At 38.3% G+C, this 26,286-nt stretch overlaps 1 protein-coding gene across 1 annotated transcript in view; it reads right to left on the bottom strand.

The window, feature by feature from the left end:
• Positions 1–26,286, bottom strand: part of ATP8A2 (ATPase phospholipid transporting 8A2) — a 603,997-nt gene that overhangs the window by 445,004 nt on the left and 132,707 nt on the right. Inside the window, exons 7-14 of the mRNA XM_045869211.2 lie at positions 23,270–23,343; positions 21,140–21,209; positions 19,993–20,120; positions 18,648–18,759; positions 12,506–12,671; positions 7,581–7,708; positions 6,432–6,509; positions 3,620–3,708 (exon numbers count right to left, since the gene is read on the bottom strand). Coding sequence (XP_045725167.1) covers positions 3,620–3,708; positions 6,432–6,509; positions 7,581–7,708; positions 12,506–12,671; positions 18,648–18,759; positions 19,993–20,120; positions 21,140–21,209; positions 23,270–23,343 — 845 coding nt within the window. The remainder of the gene's footprint in view (positions 1–3,619; positions 3,709–6,431; positions 6,510–7,580; positions 7,709–12,505; positions 12,672–18,647; positions 18,760–19,992; positions 20,121–21,139; positions 21,210–23,269; positions 23,344–26,286) is intronic.

Raw genomic sequence — 26,286 nt, forward strand, 5'->3', positions numbered from 1 at the left:
TCTTGTATTTCTATACATTAATAATGAACTATTGGAAAATTTAAAAAGCCCATTTACAATTGCATCAAAAAAAATGCCTAGGAATAAATTCAACCAAGGAGGTGAAAAACCTGTATACTGAAAACTGTAAGACATGAAAGAAATTGAAGATAAAATAAATGGATAAAGGGCTAGTATCCAAAATCTATAAAGAACTTATTAAACTCAACACCCAAAGAACAAATGATCCAATCAAGAAATGGGCAGAAGACATGAACAGACATTTCTGCAAAGAAGACATCCCAATGGCCAACAGACACATGAAAAAGTGCTCAACATCGCTTGGCATCAGGGAAATCCAAATCAAAACCTCAATGAGATACCACCTCACACCAGTCAGAATGGCTAAAATTAACAAGTCAGGAAACGACAGATGTTGGCGGGGATGTGGAGAAAGGGGAACCCTCCTACACTGTTGGTGGGAATGCAGGCTGGTGCAGCCATTCTGGAAAACAGTATGGAGGTTCCTCAAAAAGTTGAAAATAGAGCTACCCTATGATCCAGCAATTGCACTACTATTTACCCCAAAGATACAAATGTAGGGATCTGAAGGGGTATGTGCACCCCAATGTTTATAGCAGCAATGTCCACAACAGCCAAACTATGGAAAGAGCCACGATGTCCATCGACAGATGAATGGATAAAGAAGATGTGGTGTGTATATATATATATACAATGGAATATTATGCAGCCATCAAAAGGAATGAAATCTTGCCATTTGCAACAATGTGGATGGAACTGGAGGGTATTATGCTGAGCAAAATAAGTCAATCAGAGAAAGACATGTATCATATGACCTCACTGATATGAGGAATTCTTAATCTCAGGAAACAAACTGAGGTTTGCTGGAGTGGTGGGATGTGGGAGGGATGGGGTGGTTGGGTGATAGACATTGGGGAGGGTATGTGCTATGGTGAGTGCTGTGAAGTGTGTAATACTGTTGAATCACAGACCTGTACCTCTGAAACAAATAATACATTATATATTAAAAAAAAAAAAAAGATAGCAGGAAGGGAAGAATGAGGGGGGAAATCGGAGGGGGAGACAGACCATGAGAGACTATGGACTCTGAGAAACAAACTGAGGCTTCTAGAGGGGAGGGGGGTGGGGGGATGGGTTAGCCTGGTGATGGGTATTAAAGAGGGCATGTTCTGCATGGAGCACTGGGTGTTATATGCAAACAATGAATCATGGAACACTACATCAAAAACTAATGATGTAATGTATGGTGATTAACATAACATAATTAAAAAAAATAAAAAATAAATGGAAAGATACTCATGCTTGTAGACTAGAAGAATTTATATTGTTAAAATGTCCATACCACCCAAAGCAATCTACAGAGTCAATCCAATCCCTACCAAAATTCCAACAGCATTTTTCACAGAAATAGAACAAACAATTCTAATTTATATGGAACTACAAAGACCCAAATTGCCAAAGGAATCTTGAGAAACAAAAACAAAGCTAGGGGCATCACACAGTCTGATTTCAGACTATATTACAAAGCTATACTAATCAAAATGGTACAGTATTGGCATAAAAACAGACTCCTATAGATCAATGGAACAGAAAACAGAGCCCAAAATTAAGTCCACACACTTAGGGTCAGTTAATTTCTGACAAAAGTGCCAAGAATATTTAATGGGGAAGAAACAATCTCTTCAATAAATGAGAAAACTGGCCAGCTACATGCAAAATAATCAAACTGGACCACTATCTTATACCACATACAAAAATTAACTCAAGATGGACTAAAGACTTTCATGTTAGACCCGAAACTATAAGAATCCTAGAAGGAAATGTAGGTAGTAAGCTCCTTTAAACTGGTCTTGGTAATGATTTTTTTGCTCTGACACCAAAAGCAAGGCAGCAAAAGCAAAAATAAACAAGTGTGGGACTACATCAAACTAAAAAGCTTCTGCACAGCAAAAGAAATCATCAACAAAATGAAAAGGCAACCTACCTATGGGAGAAAATACTTGTAAATCCTATACCTGGGAAGGGGTTAATATCATATAGATATATATATAGATATATATATCTCCCCATACTACTCAATAGCCAAAAAAAAAAAAAAAATCTGATTAAAAATGGGCAGATCTGAGTAAACATTTTTCCAAAGAAGATATACAGATGGCCAACAGATACATGTAGATTTGTTCAACATCACTAATCATCAGGGAAATGAAAATCAAAACTATAATGAAAGATTACCTCCTACCTGTTAAAATGGTTAGAAGAAATAACAAGTGTTGCCAAAGATGTGGAACTCTTGTGTGCTATTGGTGGGAATGTAAATTGGTACAGCTGCTATGAAAAACCATACGGAGATTCCTCAAAAAATTAAAAATAGAACTACCATATGACCCAGCAATTCCAATTTGGGATATTTATCCAAAAAAATGAAAATATTAACTCAAAAGGGTATATGCACCCCATGTTCACTGCAGCATTATTTACAATAGTCAAGCTATAGAAACAACCTCAGTCTATCAATGGATGAATGGATAAAGAAAATATGGCACATATACACAATGGAATATGATTCAGCCATAAAAAGGAAATCTTGCCATTTGGGACAACATGGATGGACCTTGATGCTATTATGCTAAGTGAAATAAGTCAGACAGAGAAAGACAAATACCACATAATTTTACTTATACGTGCACTCAAAAAAAAAAAAAAAAAGGCAGCAGTAGGTCATAGATACAGAGCACAGGTTAGTGGTTGCCAGAGGCAGGAGGTAGGGAGTGGTCAAAATGGGTGAAAGGGGCAAAAGGTACAAACTTCCCTTTATAAAATAAATAAGTCATGGGAATTTAACATACAACATTAAGACTGTAGTTAATAATAAATACTATATTGCATATTTGAAAGTTGTTAAAAGATTAGACCTTAAATGCTGCATCACAAGAAAAAATAAATTTTACTAGATTTATTGTGGTGAACATTTTGCAGTATATACCAACACTGAATCATTATGTTGTACATCTGAAACTAATAATGCTACATATCAATTAAACACCAATAAAAAAGACAGGCATTCAGATCAAAATATGAGTAAGACATGTATAATTATTAGATTATAAATATAAACTTATAGAATTTAAATTTATAGAATTAGGGCGCCTGGGTGGCTCAGTTGGTTAAGCGACTGCCTTCGGCTCAGGTCATGATCCTGGAGTCCCTGGATCGAGTCCTGCATCGGGCTCCCTGCTCAGCGGGGAGTCTGCTTCTCCCTCTGACCCCCCCCCTCTCATGTGCTCTCTCTCACTTTCTCAAATAAATAAATAAAATCTTTAAAAAAAAAAATTTATAGAATTAAAGTTTTAAAATTAAACTTATAGCATTAAATCCAGGGATTTCTCATTAGGTAAATATTTGCAGAATAAATTGGTTAACTGTTCAAAGTTGGGACTCATTAAATATTAAATACATTCAGTAGTAATTACGTATCTAAATCCCTTATAAATATCCTTTGAAAATATCAAGAAGGCATTTGGCTAAGCAGCTAAAAATAAACTTATTTGTTGGAAGAATACAAATCAAATTTTTAGTAAGTGATGAACATATTTACCCATAGGTTACTCCAGCAATGCTACACTTCTTGAAGTTCATGATATTGCATGTAAGAGTTCCAGTTTTATCAGAAAATAGGTATTTCACCTAAATCAAAGAATAGAAGAAACACACATCAACATTGTAGCTAAGATGCAGAGACCAATAAATAGATCATGCCTCCCCTCCTATATTTTTCAAAATCTCTATTAATTTTATTTTTATTTTATTTTATTTTATTATGTTAGTCACCATACAATACATCATTAGTTTTTGATGTAGTGATCCACAATTCATTGTTTTCATATAACACCCAGTGCTCCATGCAGTATGTGCCCTCTTTAATACCCATCACTGGACTAACCCATCCCCCCACCCCCTCCCCTCCAGAACCCTCAGTTTGTGACTGGAGATTATGCTAAGTGAAATAAGTCAAGCAGAGAAAGTCAAAAATCTCTATTAATTTTAAATGGTAAATATCCTTACAGTAAAATACATTTTATAATTATATACAATTATATATTATTATAAAATTAATATATTTTCACACTTAGACCACTTAAAAACCTTTTCCACTAACCAAGCCTAGAATCGAATTGTGTGGAAATGTGCAAAGGAGGCTTCAGTAACAGCCTGGAGCCATGTCGACCTATAAGCCTAAGCACTAAGTTCTACCATAAGGCATCTCAAAGACACAGATCACTCTCCAACCTATTCCCACAATCTCATACACCACTCCAGTCTAGTGTTCAATATATCAAGACAACAAGCTCAAACTTTGGCAACCCTCAAATATTTTTTAATCACTCCACTCCTAGTTGAATTAGGAAGGCATATACTGAAACAACACAGAACAAACAAATCTTCCTCCATCACAGTTAACAATTAAGATTACATGAAGGCAGCATAGGACTGCTATAGATTATATATAACTTTCTGAGATACAAAATTTTACAGACTTAATACACGAAGCTTTCAATATACAAAGGTGAAAAGATAAAATTTCTAGAGGTCAACAAGCCAACCATTTTGACATAATTAACTGGATGCAAAAGAGATGAACTCAAAATGCATAGGTGCTGTGTGAATTATGTTCCCCCCGGTGGATCACGTGATGGGGAAGAAGGAAAAGAGTTCAAGATCACAAGAGGATAGTAGCCCAGTTCAGGCTCTGGATACTAACTAGTCATGTGGACTCTAGAAAAGTCACCTCATCCTTCTTAGCCCCAATTTCCACATCTATGAAACAAAGAACTTGGCCAGAAGATACGGAACATCATTTTACGTGTAACATCCTGGAAAATTATGTCATGGATTGGTTGAAGGGAGAGTAACTAGCAGAATTGTCTCCAGTAAAAATTCCAGTTTCTCAGGCCATGATTGCTGCTGGATGCTGGATGTACTCCAAGAATCACAAGGGGAAGCCATGCTTTATTGTTTTATGGAAAAGGGATTAATACTGCGAATTATTTATTCTGTACTTTTTCTTAATGATACAATATAGGCAAATACACTATGAATTATTTTTAAAGCAATCGAAGGGCTGTCAAGTAAAGGAAAATTATTAATGTTCCTAAAGAAGTCAAATATTACATAGAAACAAAAATATTAGTAAGGTATGGGTAATTCATGCTCCAACTATAAATAAGTTTTTATATAAGTTTTTTATGCAGTAAGTCTAGGGGTATAAAAAATTCAGTAGAATCAGCCTTCCAATGAAGTGTTTCCTTCTGCCCCTTTTTTAAAAAATTAAAAGATTATATGAAAATGTTAAAAAATGAAAAATTTCTAATAAGGAATTATCCAGGTTTGCTCTCATTCTCCTATTATCCTTAAGTTCCAACTCAAAACTTTTTGAGCAAGCAAACTTTTCCCATATTCCCAATTAGGATGCATTATTATCCTGGATACAACTTGAGCACTTTTAATCCTTCAATTACTAGGATCCAGTTAATGGGTCCTGAGAACAATGGGATATTGAGCACTATGCTAGACTGACCAAGGCAACCAAAGACCTCATCCCAGACACATCCACACCCTCAAATGGGCTCAAAAGGCTCAAGATGGAAACAGACACCACATCTCTAACATGTCTCTCACTTTACTGTGTTCATAATTGGAGAGACTGTTATGGGGGCATAGAAGAAAGATCAAATAACTTTACCTGAAAAACTGTAAAAGGGTTCAAAGAGGAGGCAAATTTAGTCTGACATAGATAGCACCCACCCCCTAGGGCTGTTGGAAGGTTTAAATAAGATGTATAAGATGAAATTATAATCTTTAATTGCAATGCATTCAAAAGAGGGTATTCCTTACAGTAATTTCAACATAAGATGAAGATATAATGCAAAACACAACTCATTAAAGGCAATAGGAGTTTCAAGGGTAATGGCAGAAAAGAAACTCATTCCCTGGAATGCTCCAGAAACAAAATCTAAGAAGTGTGAGAAATTTAATAGATTTATGTCCTTCAAATTAGCTGCCCCATGTTTTGTAAGATTACCCAATACCTGCATAGCTGAACCACCGTTTTCGCTATCATTTATTCCGGATAAACAATTTTAATGTCCAGAGTAATGTTGCAGTATATTTTTTGTATTATTTTTTTGCAGGCACCTTCTAGATAATAAAATATATTGATGCCTCAAAAAGCAGGTCACAGCCAACTAACATTTCTATTTCACAATACTTTCAAATGCTGTATATATAGCTCTTCAGACATCAAAACCACGTTCATAGACAACTATTTTTCTGAAATCTCTCGTGGTTCTAGCACTGGTCTCCCCTGATGCTGGAGTCACCACTACCCAAGTTCCCAAAGAGGCTCTCACCTGCCCAAGCTCTTCATTAAGGTTTGATGTCCTGGCCATTGCAGGAGTGTCATTTCCTAGATAATACATGTCTGTGTCCTGAGAGAGAAGGGGTGGAGGGCGCTTCAGAAAATATATACCATTAATCCTTCATTTAGACTAACACAGAAAAGAAGCTACAACAGATAATATTAGTGCTCATTTTTAATGTGGGGGTGAAAGTACAGTGGCTATTAGTATAGAGAAACACTGCTAGAGGAAGAAAACAAGCAATTTATATTCAGAAGGTTTGGTTTTGAGATGATCATTGCATGACCTAGACTAACCCATACTTCTGAGTTCAGCCAATACCTCCTTCATGGGACTATTGTGAAGATCAAATAAAAATGCACATGAGGGCGCCTGGGTGGCTCAGTTGGTTAAGCGACTGCCTTCGGCTCAGGTCATGATCCTGGAGTCCCTGGATCGAGTCCCGCATCGGGCTTCCTGCTCGGCAGGGAGTCTGCTTCGTCCTCTGACCCTATCCCCTCTCAGGTGTTCTCTCTCTCTCATTCTCTCTCTCTCAAATAAATAAAATCTTTAAAAAAAAAAAAATGCACATGAAAGCACCCAGTCTACAAATACTGACTGCTGAAGTCCAGTGCTTCATGGCATGGCAGTTGCTTTAAAGTTACACCTCTCCACTCTTGCACCAGAATCCAAGTTTATGGTCCCCATGACCTTTGACATGCAATGCACACTGAAATAGACACAACTACGAGACCTTTCGTGCAGCACTAATTAGACTGTAAAAGCAGGAGCAGAATTTGCAGCCATTTTGTCTCCACTCACCAGGAGGCATGCACCCGCTCTGCTCTCTGCCTCTATGATCTCCCTTAATCCTCACAAGAACCCCTGGAATAAATAGGGACCAACGTCCTCCAGTTTTGTAGACTAGGAAGCTGAGGTGTCAGGTAACCAGTCATTGCCATCACCGGCTCAGGGACAGCCTTGCCAGAGATCCCTTGCCAGTTCTCTGGCCAGTTTAAGTCCCAGACCCAATCATAAAGGAACCATATTTGTCCTTTTCTGGCAGCTCAGCTGAAGGACTGATGCTCTGAGAGAGTATGAGAAAATACTGGTTGACCTTGCTCCAGCAGCTCAGCTTTGAGACTCTGCTGTGATACTCACCCAGTTTATAAAAAGGGCTTGAGTGTATTTCACAACCTCAAGGGTCACCAACAGACTGATGGGAATAAGATTGTTGTATAAGATGATGAACGTCAACAAGTTATATCCAAAATTATCTGAGGTCGTGTCTGTGGACAAAAACCAAAGTACCTGTATCACTTTAGTTCATCTCGTTCAGTTTCCTTTTACTTTATTTTTGTGGACTTTTTCTAAAGATGTTCACCAAAAAGGTCTACAGGCTTATGTATAAATTTAGAGATCTGAGTTAAAACAGTTATGGAGCACTTAGTATATGGTATGAACTGTGAATACAAAGACTATTAATACAATCTCTTCTAGTAAAGAGCTGGCTTCTAACAGGATGTTGTAGGGGAGAGGAGTGAGCAGGAGTGGGCAGGAGTGAGCATGCCCCTTCCTGACCATGCAGCAGCATACATCTACTGAGGAGGAGTTCATAGGGCATTGCTGAAACTGGAAGAGGTTTATTTTAATGGGAAGGCATGGTCACTGAAGGCCATCCAGAAGAACAGAGGCTTTAGTAAGTTTTGGCAGAAAGAGAAGACAGCTAACTAAAAAGGATGCAGAAAAGAAGACAGGCATGTCAAATGGCTGTAAGGAATATCTACAACCTTACTAAGGTAAGAGTCCATCTGGGATACTCCAAAGAGTTTGTAAGATATAAAAAAGTGTCAACGGTAGCAGGTAAAAAGAGGGAAGCAGGAAGACTGGAGCTATTTATTGAAGATAACAGAAGAAAATCTTAACAGAAGAGGACCCCTAATGATGGATCAAGACCCCTAGGGGACAAAATCCAAAGCAGAAGTAGAGTCAGCTTAGACAAGAAGAGGAACCAGGGGAGAGAAAAGAGGTACAAGGTCTGTATCAAAGAGAAAAGTTCTTTCCTGATGACCATGACACCTTGGTTAAAGGAAAGAGTACTAAGAGCTTAACTTGGCAAGAGGTGAGGAAAGGTTGCAGTAGGCTAAAGGTTTGACTGGTATCAAAGACGCCTCTTGACGGGAACTGGTATTTCAAGATAGCAAAAGGCTAGGATTGGAGATTAGTAATTTGTAAGGACTTCAAAACACACTTGAGCTTTACCTCCAGGAAATCAGTCAAATGGTAGTGGTTTGACTCAGCCTCCAAGTTCTGGAGGGTAGCTGTGATGGCAGCATAAGAGGCTGGTAAAGGTCAACAGGGAGTAGGCACAAGCTAATCAGTAGTTTCACCTTCCTACCATCCCTTCATTTTCTTCTCTCCTACCAAGGCTTCTGTTTTTCCTGTCGATTGTTTCTTTTCTTTCTGACATGTTACTTTGCAACCTTGTTCTTTTGAACTAAGTAGTTGCTAAATAGGATCTCTAAGTACCAATAGTTAACAAATGTCTCTGAGGTATAATTTCCTTAGGAAGAAATATCTGACAATTAGAATTATGTATTAAGAAATTTCAAATGTCAGGTTTGAATACAGGCCAAAAGCAACTTTGAGTCATCATATATATTATCAATAAGCAGAGCACATTTGGGGAAGACCCTATGTATAAAAGTTCATTCAGCCAAACAAAAACAATCAAGTGGAGATGATGGAGGACAGAATCTGATAGAAATTGAAGTCAAAGCTCCAACAGTGACAATGTAACTGTGAAGTCTGATGGATTTTAATAGAGCTACTCCAACTTTTCCATAAGAGAACAAAGCAGACAGCATTATGGGTGGGACATAAAGACTATTCTTCCATCATGAATCATACAGCTAGTACTGGAGTTTGAAATTAGGCAATTTAAATGCCAGCTTCCACAAAGCCTGTATACCAAGATTATGCCAATGCTGTTTATTTACCCAGATCATGACATTTTGAAACTATATATGTACACAAAGATTCAATCTTCATATTTGAAGCTAGACATATCCAAATTTTAAGAACCAAAACCAAGAGTTTTGATTCCACCTACAACTCGAGTCCCAGTCATATTTGTAAAGTGGCAATAGTAGTTCTCCTGGGCATTCAAAAGTGTTTGATTTTTTTGCATGAGATAATTAGAAAAGGAAAAAATGTTTTTATCAGTTTAACCAAAATATATTTAAAGAATAACAAAAACTTCAAGCAAAGATTCCAAAGTTTTAAAATTCAGATTTATTTTTTAAAATATTTTGTCATTAAATTTTATTTATTTTTGGAATTGCTATGTAAGGAGATTGGCAAATCTCTCAAAAAAAGGAAGCAATAAAACTGAATAAAATTATCAAAAACAAACATTTAAAGTGCTTGGAAAGTGATCACAGTGCATACAAAAAATTCAAAAGCATGTATTCAAAAATTCTACTTAATCTAAGTGGAAACCTTAGGCATTTAAGTCAGAAGCTATTTCCCTCTCCTTTCCCCTTGAGCCATGATGTTTAAATTCTGTTCTGGGTGGGTGGTTGGGACTGACAGCTTGAATCCCCTCCACCCTGTGCCCCAGCTCCATATTGCAGAAATTCTGTCCCAGGGTGAGGCAGGCTGGTACCCTTAGAGTAAGGCAGGTTGTCAGGACAGGAACAGCCTGAGAAAGATGACATTATTTGGAACACAGCATGAAAAAAGCCACGCCGAGGGCACTGTCAAAAACAATAGAGATTCCAGTGGCTAATAATCAGGGAAGACAAATATCTCACAATACTAGTAGGAGCAAACAAACCAGAAGACTAGCCAGAAATTAAACAAAGATATCCATGGAAAGAAATGGCCAAAGAAACCTTGGTAAGATCACACTCAACCCTGGTGGTCCAGAAGGTCATGTCTATGCATAAGGCTGCACCTGCTTAGAAGAGACCAGAGAGGGTACTTGTGAGCAACTAGTCCCTGACTGAATGTGGGCAGACTTTAAATTCCCCAAACACTGAAGGCATCCTACAAGCCACACATAGGTCAAACAACCTCTGACCAATCACTGGCTAACCTCTAAGCTATGCTGACCTCTAGGAATCCAGGCTTGAAAATAAAAACAAGGAGAAGAGTGATTGCTAATGAAGATAGGGTTTCTTTCTGTGGTGATGAAAATGTTCTAAAGTTAGGTAAGAGGTAAAGGTTGTACAATCTGTGAATATACTACAAACCACTATATATCTTAAACTATACATTTGAAAAGCAATAAAAAGTCAGAACATGGAAATAAAACTGAGCAGTAACAGCAGAGGCTATACACTGCAGGAGAAAACAGACTTCACAGAATCTTTCCAGGCAAGTCACTAAACAGATAAAAAACAGCAAAAAGGAAGAGGAGGAGGAAACAGAATCCAGAACTGCCCCAACATATTATCTAAAGCACCCAGTTTTCAACAACAAAGAAATATGAAACTACAAAGAAACAGGAAAAAAAGCAATAGAAACTGCCTTTAAGGGGGGACCCAGATGATGGACCAGACTTCAAAGAAGCTGTTATAAATATATTTAAAGAACTAAAAGAAACCGTTTAAAGAATTAAAAGAAAGTATGATGACAATGATTGTTTAATCAGAGAACATTAAGAAAGAGATAAAAGAAAGAACCAAGTAGAAATTATGAAACTGAAAAAAAATCAGTTTTTTTTTCAGAAAAGTAGATGTGAGCTAGCAGAAGAGAGAAACAAACTTTAATGTAGATCAATAGAGCTTACCTAATCTCAAAAAGAGAAAGAAAACAAAATAAGGAAAAGTTAACAGAGCCTAAGGTCACATCATTTGGACCAACTGGTACATAATGGAATTACCAGAAAGAAGGGAGTGAAGATGTGGCAGAAACAATATTTGAATAAATAATAGCTGAAAACTTCCCAAATTTGATGAAAAATATTAACATACACATCCAAAAAGCTCAACAAACTCTAAACAAAATAAACTCGAAGTTATTGAAAACCAAGGACAATTTTGAAAGTAGCAATAGAAAATGACTCACATACAAGGGAAAAAGTAAGTTTAACAGCTGACTTCCCATCAGTACAATGGAGGCCAGAAGGCAGTGGGATGGCATATGCAAAGTAGTGAAAGGAAAAAGAACATAACCAAGAATTCTACAAGAATCCTGTATCAGCAAAACTGCGCTTCAAAAACAAAGGAGAAATTAACACATTCCAAGATAAAAACAGAGAATTTGTTGCTCTCCAATCTGCCTTATGAGAAATTCTCCAGGATGAAAGAAAATGACACCAGACAGGAATTAAATCCACATAAACAAAGGATATCGGTAAAGGTAATAACACAACAGGTACTTATAAAAGACAATTACATATTTTTTATCCTTTCTTTTGGACTTAAAAAAACATGGCAAAAATGATTATAAAAGTGCATCATTGGCCTTATACACAGATGTAATATATATATGACAGCCCAAAGCAATGACAGGATAAAGCTACATGAAGCAAAGAAATAACACAAGCTGGTAACTCAAATCTGTGGAAGAAATGAAGAGTATTAGAAATGGTAAATAAGTAGGTTCATGTACACTCTATAAGTGTATTTTCTTTTTGCTTAATCGACATTAAATAATATAAAGCAACAATTATAACACTGGATTACTGGGTTGATAACAGATGTAATATATATGATAATAGCACAATGCAGGGCAAGAAATGAATCTATACTGGAGTAAAATTTCTGTATTTTACTGGAATTTAGTATTAATCTGAAGCAAATGCTGATTAACTAAGACATTTATTGTAATCCCTAGAGCAACCACTAAGAAAATAACTCAAAAAATAGTTAAAAATACAATCATTTGAATATAAAACAATCCCCACATGTGTCCATCCTTCATTTCATCACGACTCCTAATCTTTCAAGAAGGCTGGCCTTTTATAGAGTAGACAAAAGAATGAAGGATGGCATGGCCACCACACATAAACCACACTTGTAAGGGTTTTCCAAAGTGGTTTCATCCTACTTCAACAAGCACTCCATCCTGACACTTACCCATCTTCTTGATGTACCAGTTCTTTCCACCTTGAGACCCATTCCAGTACAGGGCCCCCACTGAGCTCACCAAGGCCATGACCAAGAGGATGCCAAACAACACCAGGATCTGCACATTAGTCACTTTTTCAACATTCGATCTTTTGAGGGGTGCTTTTGTGGAATTCTGTACAACAGCATTGAAAAATGTATAAGAGTCACAGAACAGGCTTGGGGTTAAGGAGTGGGGAAAAAAGGAGGTAAGTTAACCAAATTCAACAAATAAAAATAAAAGACTGTATTTTTGCCAATAACCAATGAAATTAAAAAGTGTACCATACTCCTGAATCAACAGCTAGTTTTAAATAATAACACATTTTGACTCATAATTCAATCTGTACTTATGATTACATTTTAGTACAAAATTAGCTACTTTTGCAATCTTAGAAAACAAGTTCTAAATCACTTAAAATCAGTTTAAAAGAAATCAGGATGTCATTAATTCAAGAGAAACTTAAAGATTCTGTACCATAAAAATCTAGACTGAATCTTCAAGGTAATAATAGAGCTCTATAATTAATATACAAAGAACTATTTTTGCAGTATATATTTTCCCCTCAAAATTGAGGAAAAAAAGACATACACAGACACATACACATCCAAAATGCAAAATAGGTGTTGACATCAATAAGTATCAAAATAAATGGACAGAGTTCATTTGGAAAACTGAACAAGAAAAAAGCAGGAAAGTCAGGAAAGCTCTAGTGGCTGTGAGAAATCTGAGTGCAGTCTTGAGTCATAAACAGAATGTAGACAGGAAAGTAAAACAAAAGTGGAAGACAGCCTAGCCATCTATAAACATGCATGGTCTGATGTCTCACTGCAGGTGGGGAAACCATTCCAGCTCAAACAGAAGCCAGTGTTGGCAAGTGAGTTCAGAAAGATTCATTAAAGCCAGATTCAAGGACCTCTACACATAGGTGAAAAATTTGGAACTATTATTCTCTCAGCATTGGAAAAGTCAATAGACCTATTTGCACCAGACAATTATGCACCTGAAGTCATTTTACTAAAGATGTTCTGATTGTAATTGTGGTGGGAAAAATAATGGTTTCCCCAATGATGTCCATGCCCCGATACCTGGACCCTGTAAATACATTATTTTATGTGATAAAAGGGGTTTTGCTTACATGATTAAATTAAAGATATGACTGAGATATCTGGGTGGCTCAGTTGGTTGAGTGTCTGACTCTTGGTTTTGGCTCAGGTCATGATCTCGGAGTCCTGGGATCAAGCCCTGTGTCGGGCTCCACACTCAGTATGGAGTTTGCTTGTCCCTCTCCCTCTGCTCTCCTCCCCCACCCCCAACTGTCCCTCTCTCTCTCTGTCTCTCTCTCATAATTAAAAAAGCTTAAATTTTAAAAAATTAAGGATATGACTTGGGGAAATATTCTTGGATTATGCAAGTAGGTCCAGCTTAATCACGTTGGCCCTTAAAAACAGAAAATGAAGAGATCTTTTCCTGGCTACAGTCAGAGGGAAATGTGACTACACAAGAATAGCCCAAGAAATGCAATATTGCCAACTGTGACAATGGAAAAAGGGGGTCATGAGCCAAGAAATTTGGGCAGTGCTAGAAGGCAGAAAAAGGCAAGGAACAGATTCTCCTCTAGAACCCCCTAGAGTGTGCTAGAAAAGAATGCTGCCCTGCAGGCTTCGTGACATGGATGAGACCCATACCAGACTTCTGACCTACAGAACCTAACATGACAACTTTGTGTTACTTTAAGCTACTAAATTTGTATAATTTGTTATGGCAGCAATAGGAAACTAATACAGTAACCCAGAAGATGTTAATAATCCATTCCTGGAGGGGAGCAGAGCCTGGATTAGACCGGAAGCCAGGAATTAGATAGGGGCAGATGGACACAGGAGCTTCAGTCTACAGGTCTCCCTCCATGAGTCACAAGCTTGGTCTCTCTACTGGCAACCGATTTGCAAAAATCAGGTGATTTGAAAGCTTGAAAGGCATTAACTGGCCATAAAAATGGTGCGTTATGCAAAACTTAAGTCAGCACTCTTCACTGTTCTCAACTCATCTGATCATTAAAAGAGTTAGGATGAAAATGTTTCCAAAAAGAAGAATATGAATAAAACCACAACATAAAAATAAAATCAAATGAAAACAGAGAGCAATTCATCCCTAAGTTCCCTAGAGAAGTTCGTACCACAACATCACTGAAATGGTTACCTGAATTCTATCACCAAACCCACAAATACTACCATCATGGCCTGGTTTTCTGCAGGGCAGGGAGGTAGGGAATCAGTTTACTGGTCATTTTGAAATGTTTCAGTATTTAAACAGCACAGCAACAACTTCCTTTATATTCTCTTTTCTTCCTTTCACTTCAGTTCTCTGAATTGTCCTTTACAGACTTAAAAAAAAAAAGTCCTTTAAATTTCGAAATGGAAATGTATTAGTGAAGGCTGACCCATCAATTAAATCCCATCTACAGGTTGATGGGGACAACATATCACCTCTGGTCTTACAGAAGAAGCCAACAGACCAGTTCCAAGACTGTCTATCCCCATCTTTTAAAACTCATGATCTTATCATTCTGAACACTCACTGGAGCACAGGGAGAAAAAAATTTACAAAAAGCATCATTTCTATGACTCCATTAGTTTATTGGCTTCTGATCTTTTCCAATGGTTCAGTCATAGCCAGTTAACAGGGTTAGAAAAAGTTATCTTTCATCCAGTACAAGAGCCCCAAACTTCATCACACACACTTTGTGGAGAGTCAGGCTCTGCCTATTCACTCCCATTCCCTGAACATTTCAACTTAGAATGATGAGCTTGTAATGTTAAATTCTGACTAGCATTTTAAACTCTTCCATAAAATTCTTAGAAAATACTTCTGCTTTTGAGTAATGGAGTTCTTAATAGAAATAAGCATCTTTCAGCTAACATCTTTCATGAAGATGTTAGTGATTATGTGAATCTATACACATGTTAAAACACATAGAATTGTATAGCAAAAAAGTTATTTTTATGGTTTGTTAATTCAACAAAATTTTAATAGTGATAAAAAATAAAAACTTGAATTAAGTGGCTATAATTCCAGAACCATCTCTATTGTCATTTACATTTCTTAGAATGTTTTGCTATTAAAAACAACTATGAAACTAGTGCTGATAAATGTATTTAATAAAAATTTTACTTATAATAGTTAAAAAAAAAAAAAGCCAAAATGTCAGAGTTTGAAAAGTTTATAATTGACCTGAATTTTATACACTTTCTGCCCTCCTAAAAAAGTAGTCGGCAGAGTAACTAGTGAGAACATGGACTCAGGAGCCAAACTGCATAGGTTTGAATCCCAAATCTCTCTCTTACTGGGTGGGTGTGTAACTTCAGTAACTATTAGACACTGGGTCTCATTGTCCTCATCTAGAAAATGGGCTCAATAATAGTATCTTCCTCATAGGGCCATTATGAGGAATAAATGAGTTAATACATGCAAATTGCTTAGAACAATGCATGTGGGCACTAAGTATTTGCTGTAATTAATGTGATGATACCTCCTTCCCATTAAATCAACCAATAGAAACAGTAATATTGAAAATATTTCCACGTGTAACTACACTGAACTTGAAACAGGGGAACTCTGAAGAGAAGACACTGAGGCAAGAGTTTACAGAGCAAACAAAAAAGCAGAAGAACCCTAAAGTAATTGTGTTTCCCCTCTGTGGTCAAGCAGCACAAGTCCAGACAAAAAATGTTATTTCACAAACAAGATGGCTTCCAGCTATAGGTGTTATATTATATTCCTCTTGAAAGCTCATTATTTTTACTTGTTGTTGCAGTCCTAAAGGCACAGCAAGTCTAGTGCAGATGTTTCTGGGTCTTTCCATCATTCTGTACTAGAACACTCAACACATAATAAGCCTTGCACGGGCTTATCACATGTAGGTGCAAGGAGTGCCTATCTCACTCACAAGAGCAAACTTCATGAGGTAACTGTGCACACTTTGCTCACTGAAAAGATGATAGGATCATTTTTAGGTATAACTCGATGATCTCTTCTTACACCTTAGCTACAAAGCTGTACTACCAATGTCACCCTGAAAAAAACAATCTTGGAGAGTGGTTAAATTTGTAATATGCACAATCTAAAAACAGGTGTTGGGGTCCCAACTAAATTTGAGCTAAGTCTTTGTCATCTCTGTCTCTTTATCATAAAAACGGAAGTGATCTGTGGTCAGTAGAGCTCCCAGTGTTAGGTGTGGCTGCTGGCACTGGACTGGGAAGTCAGAGGATACTTAGTAGGTAGCGGAGCCCTAAACCATTCATCAAAGTAAAGTCTCCACATAACAGGCTATTCAGAACTAACAAACTTTAAACTTTCTAATCAGTTCTGAACCGGTGAGGACCTAGCAGGAAGGAGAGATAAAACGCATCTCAGATACACTGAATAATCTTGATCTATCCAAGAGAGGCCTCAGCATTCACCAACTATTTGTTCTCTCAGCCACCATGGATCCCCACCCTCACGTACACACTCCCACTGCAGCCATTCCAACACACCCTAGCATCCCAGGGCCAAAACTTTTCCATGTCCTCATCCCCTTTGGGAGCTTTTCTTACCCAGCTGAGGGCACTCCTTCCCTGAAGCTCCTCAAAGCAGAGGGTGCTCCAGTGAAGACTCACATGCCTTGGCATCTGAAGCCAATAGTACTTCTGACCCTTATGACTCGAATGCCATGTTAAAACACTCACCCGTGAAACTCATGCCATTTGGCTACACTGTCTTCTCCTCGTCCCTCAACAAATCCACCAACCTCTCAGCCACGTCCTTCACTCTCTAAAGAGGTGAGCAGTTGGCTTATGGTATCCATCTTGGCCCCAGCCCTGCCATTATCCTGTCTTCAAAATCACAGCACGGAGCACCAGATGCATTATCTCTCAGTCCTCACTACACATTGATCAGCTAGTTAAGCGGCAACTGCAACAGTCTTCAATGTCATGAGACTCTGAAGCCTTATCATGCCCACCATCTCCTCCACTCCCTGCCACCCTGTCTCCATTGCATTTCCCAGCTGGGGTAGAAATGGGGTCTATCACCTCATCCATTCTAATCAACATTTAACTTTCTCCTCCTCCATCATCTGACCTCAAACAGTCGGCCAACACAAGAGCTGCCCCCCCAACTCTCCATCTAAAATGGGTTTCTAGTATCTAGTCAACTAACAGCCCCTGGTTGCTTGGCCTTTCTGTAGACACCTAGAGCACTTTGTAATGATACATACTGCAGCGATTCTCATTCTACCTGGTAATTCTGTATTACTCCTTAGTCTGTGTGGCTCCCAGAGGGTGAGCTGGGCCTTTCACTATTGTATCCACACAGCCTAATTCAAGACTTGGTGCGTGGTGGTCACTAAATAATTTTGAACTAAGAAATACAGTCAAATACATGCTTTGGAAGTGATACAAAAGAACAGACAAGCTGAAAAGCTGATTCTCGCCAACAGCATCCATTAGCAAAATAAGATCCAAAAGATACCAAAGAAATATAAGAAATGACACATTGGGACACTGATTTATATAGAATTTCAAAAGCTGTCTGGCAAAATACACCATAATACAAATGCAGGTTGCTGTAAATTGACAAATATTTTGAAAATCATTAACAGGGAGAAAGAGCAAAATCATTTTAACTTAATTCTTTTGGTGTATGAAGAATAAATATTAGTTCAAACATAACTGATTTTAAATTGCCAAGGATTTAATTAAAAGTACAATTTACTATTAAATCCTAATTCGTGAGGTGAGGAAGAGAAGTAGAGATATAAGAAAGTTAGACTGAATCTCTGCTTAAGTCCAGAAGATAAAATAAGTTAGAACTGATCATCCCCCTAAATCTGGAAAAAACAAAGACCATCAATATTTCAAGCAAGAGGTAACAAACATCTGAGAGAATAATGGAAATCCAGGAAAAACTACCCAAGGAACCAGAAATAAAAGGTACTTCCTTTCTAAATTTAGGTTCACAAATTCGAGCCCCTAAATGCAACATTTGCATTTGCATTCTCTACTCCACAAAAATGGACAGAAAAAATAAAGACTGAAATCAGCATTGTTTTTCAGCATAGAAATGTTTTACCTGCATGAGTTTGGTGTCGTGTCCAGTATAAACAACTATGCCAAAGACCCACTGAGTATTTCTAAGCTGTGTACCTCTTAATAAGATCTGGTCAGGCCCAAGGGGAACAGGGCTAAAAATAAGAAACAACATTTATATTTAATGATAGTTTGACAAATGAGCATGAGCTTTCCCCCTTAAACATAAACCCACAATCAATCAATTAATTCGATTGTTTCTTTTATTCAAATTTGAACTATTTCACTGAGAGGAGCAATGAAAGTTACCATTGCCTTCATCTACAAAAAAAAGAAAAGAGAGATCCACAAAAAAGTTTTATCCTATCCATTCATCACTACAAGAAAAATATATATTTTTCTTATAAAATGTTAGAGGGAATTGTATTCTCTTAAAACCCAGGCATGAAACTATACACCCAAAAAGGATATTGCTAAAATAACAAGAAGCTTATTCATTGGGAAACCCAGTTTATTTTACAGACTCTAAAGCTAGAATATCAAATTTGTCAAGGATGACTTAATGGTTAAATAAAAGGCTGAGTGATAATGTAGAAATTCAAAAGGGGGAGCCGACTGAATGGCTCTGCGTGCTAAATGAAAACCAAGAAAGCAGTCACAGTTGTCATAGTTATTTTGGGTTGATTCCCACGATTAGGTCCTTCCCTCTGAGTCTGTTCAAAATACAAATGTGGGAAGCATCGGTAAGGAGCATGCAGATTAAAGATGGGCAGAAGGGAGAAACTGCACCCCAACATAATGACAAAAATGACTCTCCAACAATCAAACAAATGCCAAGAGGACAAAGACAACGAAATATAGACAACAGGGCAGTGAATATTCTAAAGGAAGAGTAATTGCTGTTCCTTCCACTCAACTTGATAAAAACAAATGCTACTTAGAAGAATGCTAGTCACACACACACAAAAAAAGGATGTTTCTCTAATAAATAGATTAGCTCTTATACACCTGATATGCTTCTCTTCTGCTCTTCTGGACAATTCTATGCAGCCCAAACCACCTCTCCTTCCTGGTAGGTAGGACACACAGAAAAACAGCCAGTACTTTTAATCTCATTTCAGACCCTGGGGCTGTTTTTCTTGACAAAAATCAGTTCTTTCCTTAAATTTAAGGGAAGGAAGATTTATACTGACTGAAATTGTGCTTCAGGAAAAGCTCAGTCTCTCATATCTAAGCTAAACATAAGAAATCTCATGATTTTAAAATATTTCAAAACCAAAAAAACAAGCTGATATTTTACCAATTCCAGTAATTCTTAGTCCCATTTAAGAACAAAAAAATAAAATAAAATAAAATAAAATAAAAACTAAGAAAAGCAAAAGTGATACCTTTTCCCATCTATGTGCAAGTTTCCAGTGAAGTCATAGAGATGGCGGTTGGGTCCTTCACATTCTATAGTTCCAGATAACTTCATCAATACTTCCCTTGTTTGCATGTCAGCAGTATGACTCAGACCCTAAAATGTTAAACCAAAAGAGGAAACTGAATACAATCTTCCAGGTTTGGGGACAACATTCAGCATCCCCATTGTTAATCCAAAGGAAATAATGAATCATCTAAAATGGAGTCACTGGGGAGGCTAACAAATCAAGCTACCAGCCCCTCAAGATAGACTTCCCAGGCAGCCTTTGCCATAGCAACCTAATGCAAAAGTTTCCAAAGAATTCAATGAAGTGCAAAGTTAAGATTCTCCCATTGTGCTGGGAAGATCCATGTTCAATTAACCACATACTCAAGCACCTTGCAGAGAGCACTCTATTAGCTCTACTTTAATACAAGTCATAAAAACAGAATAAAGCATTCTTTTAATATAATGTCTTATTAGTGTTATATCTAGTACTCAGCAACACTTCTTTAAACAGAAAAAAAATACCCTACTTAAATCAAATATCTAAGATAGAAAAGAAAGACTGGTGGACAGAATTATCAAATTCAACTTTATGCAACAGAAAATTTGGGTGTCAAATGCTTAGCATTTGTGTTACAGTAAAGGCCATTTTTCATTCTAGAATTAAAATATATGGTAAGAACAGCTTTGAGGCATAGAAATTTTGTATCTGATGTATTACTTTCTAGAATTAAAGTGTCAGTTAAAACAACTATGTAAAGTAAGGTACCCAGAGCTTGCCTACTGCATCTCTCCATATAGAAGACGCCCTTTCCACCATGTAGCTCAACCTAGCTGACAGGATCTCTTTCCACCTGCACTAACAGACATAGATCTAAGATATAAATTAAGGCAAGATACCCTTCATGATCCATACTTGGACGAAGCTCACTTTTTCTAACTCCACTGTCTCTCTCAATGGTTCCCTTCATAATAAAAGCCAAGTTCTTCCCATGGGTTCCACTAGGGTTAAGGCATAACCCTATCTAGCAGAACGTTTTTCTCTAGAAAATACACTGATTGGAATAGTGAACCAAATTTGCCATTTGGGTCTCCATAACAACACAAGTCATAAAAGATTACTTTACCTGACGTATTTTAAGGTTCGTCTCCCCATCTAGATTAGCTGTTTCAATATAACACATTGCCTGAGGTTCACTATGGAGAGAGAAATTTAAAAAGCCAAAGTTTAGTAAAATCCCCTCCACAAATTCACAGCTCATAAAGTCTCTACCATGGAAACTGTGTCTGCTGACTGGCCCTTCAACCACTTTAGTCTTAACTGACCAGAAAGACACTCCTCTTTGAGGCTCAACACCAACACAAAGTTGTTTGCCCAATGATCCACACTTATGGACCCCACATAATGCTGCTTGACCTTAAGTAGCAGAAATAACTGAAGTAGAATGAGAAGAGGACTGGTAGGTTAAGGGAAACACAATATGCTCCAGCTAAGACTCTACCACTGTGTTTGGATGACCCTTAGAGTCTGAGACTTGGCCTGCTCCTGACCAAAAGAGCCACCCTAGATGCAGCCAGTACAAACACAGCTTTTGAAGAACATTACAGGCAGAGTTCAGCAATCAAGCTTGGCAAACCTTTTCTTCCCTGTACCTTTTACTATGTCAACACGTAACTTTTTAATCAAAACATCCAATTTTAAGGACAGAACACTCAAAGAATAACAAGAAGCATGGCAGGGGCGCCTGGGTGGCTCAGCTGGTTAAGCGTCTGCCTTCAGCTCTAGTCATGATCCATGGTCCTGGGATTGAGCCCTGTGTCAGGCTTCCTGCTCAGTGGGGAAACTGCTTCTCTCTCTCCCTCTGCCCCTCCCCCTACTCATGCTCTCTCTCTCTCAAATAAATAAAATCTTAAAAAGAAAAAACAATAATCCTGGTAGATACTGTATTCCTATTTCTAATCATTGGGGTTAGCTGCATAGTTAGTGGTCAAGAGAATGGAGTCTGCAACCCACTGGCTAAGTTAAAATCTCCTACTGCTACCTTTGTGGGCTGTGGGGACTTAGAAGTTGTTTAATCTCTGTTTCTGTGTTTTTTCATGTATAAAGTAGGGATACCAAGGGTTTGGGGGAAGATTAAATGGGATAATGTACTCAGTGGACTGCTTAGCATAATGTACAGACTCAAACAGTAATGAGCATCCTATAAATATGTTGTCAGTTCAAACAAACCATCTCATATTAAAACCAGGTTTTCTGAGGGTTATGGTGAAAATTCATACCCCAAACTGTCAAGTGATCCTCATTTCCCTATTTCTCTTGTTACCAATCAATAGGGACAAATATGAGTCCTGCCCTATATATATGGTGCTCTTCCTTCTCTATGGGCCTGGGATCCTATTTTTAAACGTTTTATCTCGAGCAGTAAATTCATGCTAAGGCTTAGAATCCAATGTATGATCAAATCCAATAAAAGCAACACTGTCTGCATTCAAAGAAAATGCCAACGGTGTGAGTATCTAGGATTCCCTGCAGCACATAAAACATAGGAAGTTTCAGTCTTATCATAGAATTAAACTTGAACTCATGAAAAGGAGTTTATTTATATCCTAATTGTAGCACTCTGTCTTTGATATATACTTTTATGTATCAAGCCAAGGAAAAGTCAAGGACTGCATGGTCCATTATTCATGTCACTTAGTGACTGGTGATACCTTTGCAGCACGAAACTACCTGGAGAACATGGCAGTGGCACTTGGGCAGATAGGGGGACACAACGTGGACGAATGAAGGGGCAACACCAACCACAGGTCATGTCTATGCTGCGAACGTGGGCCGGATCTCTGAGCAGCTAGTAAAGGAGGCCCTGGCTCTATGGGAAGACTCCCTGGACCCACCAGGAGACTGGTTCTCAAGCCTCAGAGAGGCTGCAGTCTTCGTGTTATTGACGGAATCACTCCACTGCTCTGGAGCATCTCCTATGAATACGAAATAGCCCAGAACTGCTATGAGACTAAAATGAAGCAATACGTCTAAAAGAATTCTACAAAAGTACAAGGGAATGAAGGGAGAAAGAAAATTTAGGATTAAGGCAGGAACAAAAAAAGGCAAATGACAAGTAACTGAAGAAGAGGCCAGAGAGAGAAGGCTGGTGCCTCCAGGGGTGGGAGGGAAGGGTGGCTTGTGATTCCTATAGTCACCACTTAATGCTTTATTGTTCACATTTATTTCAAACAATGTGCCCACTTGCACACCTGACCTGGAGGATAGCAGGGCCATGTCTGCTGGGAGGTACTGCCCATTGATGACCTTCACAATGTCTCCCACCGCCACCTAGAAAACCAGGGACAAGGACAGAGAAGCATGAAAGACAGGAAAGCACAAACAGTCATTAAGGTGGTTAAATATTTGAAGAAAAAATTACTATATAATTATGCCATGAAGCTTAAGACAGAAGCCCAAATTATTTTCCTTGACAAGAACAAAAATTTTTCGGTACAAATGGTAATATTGCCTTTCTGCAGTGATGCCAAATGAAAAAAAAAAAAAAAAACATAAAAGGAGAGTAAGAAAAGAGAAGAGTCAGAACAACTATCAAGGTCTCATTTTCTTACGATTATTCCATCCACTTGCAAATTCCACTCTTGCACTCTGGAACAATCCCACAGCTGTACACAGTAGGGGAGAGTGGTTAAATGTACACCTCCAGAGCCAGCCAGAATGCTGGGCTCAAATCCCCCGGCTGGATTCCTTGCTAGACCTGAGTAACCCGGAGCAAGTTATGTAAACTCTGTGTGCATCAGTCTTCACATCTATATATATAATGGGGTTGAGAGCACATATATCACGGGGTTATTGCAAGGATCAATTGAGTTAATAAATTTTCTCCATTTTACAAATGGGGAAACTGAGGTTCAAAGAGAAATAACTTGATCAAGGCCACACAGACAGTGAGTGTTAGACCCAAGATTCAAAACTGAGCAACTGGCCAGTGGTCTGATTACAAAGCAATACTGATTTCACCCATGAACAGTGCATCTAAAAGGTTCCCTGGAAACATACCACTTAAAACAGAGATTTGTGTAGCCTCAAGAACTTCAACAAAAAAAAAGAGTCACAGCCAAAGTCAGAGACCACCTAGGGAAATAGACTCCACCAGACACAAGACCCCAAGCTAAAGAAAAAGGCCTTAATCTGCTGACCATGGGGCACCATGGCCAAGGGTTTGTAAATCCTTTAAATGAGGTCACAGAAGCACCCAGATGGGTAGAATATGGGCTTTCAAGTCAGGCAGGCTGAGGTTCAGATCCTAGCTTCACAGACACACTAGCCCTGGGATCTTGGCAAGTTCTTCAGCTCTGTGACCTCTAGCGTCCTCACTTATAAAATGGAGAAAGATCAACACTTACCTTGTAGGGCTGATGCAATGATTAAGGAAGTATATGCAAGTGCCTGGCCTGAAACAGGCATGTGCTAGTCTCTACCATCAGGAGTGCAACCAAATGGACACTGAGTATGAAAGTCAGACAGGCCACAATTCTCAGACAACACAAGAACAAAGGCTGTTCTCAGCACACGTGAGTAAGTTCAAAACGCAAAATGGGCACTATGCCTTACTTCTTATTCTAATGCACATTACTATTGTCTTAGAAATCAAGAATTTCAAGCCAAATACTTCTGAAATACTTATGAAACTAATATTCATGAAAGACTCCTGGATCTTGCAAGCTAGGAGAATGGCCCTGGCAGGGGCCTATATTTAACCTTTTATTAAGAAAAAGGAGGGTTTACTAAAAACATGTCCTGCTAGTGTTTTGAATCAAAGCACTATCAAAGCATGTGGGGAAGTAAGGAATCAAGCCCAATGTGTGTGGGGGGGGGGGGGGGGTGGTAAAAGTTAAATTCCAGAACCATTGTATATTTGAAGTTAGTATCAACTTAAAGCCAAAAGAAAGGCCTATATGTATATTCTATATTCCACAATAAAGAGAATATCAAAGAATAGGTGCTACTGAGCTATTTTAACAACCATCAGTACAACAGCAAGGAATGCTTATGAAAATTGAAAAGGTTTCTAAATGTAAAAGTATTTTATGTGGATAGTTTAATTACACAGAAAAAATCAGAAGAAGGTATTAGTTAAAAACTAGAAAGGAAAATTGGTCATGTTTTCAAAAGAAAAAAGGCGGTGGATTTTTTCTTAATTCAGTGGGAGGACAAGGGAAATTATGGCTTTCTCCCATCCTAGTTATTTAAATAAAGAAACATTCATATCCCAGTAACAAAGTACTAAGAAGTTCCATGCACACGGAAAACTACTTAGTTGGAAATGTGTTTGAAAATGGTTTTCTATTTGGTGTTTATGCATGGTTGTCCCTTGAGTGTGTCAAGTTTCCCAAACGAGAATTCTTAAGGTGAGAAAGAGCCCCCTCTAGATCCCTGAATCCATTCTAGCCTCAGAGGATTTCTCAAGCTTCTTAATTTTGAAGAATAAGCTCAAAGGCCTTCTCAAAGTCAACCAAAGCTATTGAGTTGCACCGAAGAGCTGCCTCCCAGCATTCTATTCTGCTACAGCCCAGGGGATTGCCAACTCAAGCTCAACATTTCAGATTAGAGTTGTATTGCTTTGGGAAGCTTAAAGAGAGCCAGGTCCACCTTGCCTGACATCTCTGGCATTTGGTACCTCTTATCACCTATCTTCTCCCATATTCTCATCATTGTTCCTTGAGCCCACTCATCCTCATCCTTGTTCTGAGCCACTCTGCAGATGTGCCTGGCTTTCCTTCCCATACAACTGAGACTTTCACCCAGTTCCCTCTGTCTTGAACAGCATTTCCCTCTTAAAATAATTACCTCTCATTCATCCTTCAAAAGAACACCAGAACATCACACGAGGGATGCCTTTGCTCATGTGAATTAATGGGTCTAGAAAGACTGATCATCCATCCCTCCCATATGTTCCAGAAGCACCTGAAGCATGCCCCTACACAGAGTTCAGCACTAACACTGCATTCTATCCAGCTGTCTGGCCCTCCCACGACACCCGTGGTTCGGGGGCCAGCAGCATCAGCCTCACCTGGGAACTTGTTACAAATGCAAATTCTAGGGCCCAGTGGAATTCCCAAAACGGGAATTCTGAGATTACAGCCAGCGCAGCACTCAGTGTTAGACCAGCCGGGCAAGCGAGCGACTGATGCCCACTGAAGGCTGAGAATCATGGTAGGCAGCTTCTTAAGGGCAGGGGCCATGCTTTATTCTTACTTGCATCCCCAATGC

This window comes from Mirounga angustirostris, unplaced genomic scaffold (genome assembly GCF_029215605.1).
Source record: "Mirounga angustirostris isolate CCGP_5_RB_7025 unplaced genomic scaffold, mMirAng1.0.hap1 SCAF_3, whole genome shotgun sequence".
Taxonomy (NCBI): domain Eukaryota; kingdom Metazoa; phylum Chordata; class Mammalia; order Carnivora; family Phocidae; genus Mirounga; species Mirounga angustirostris.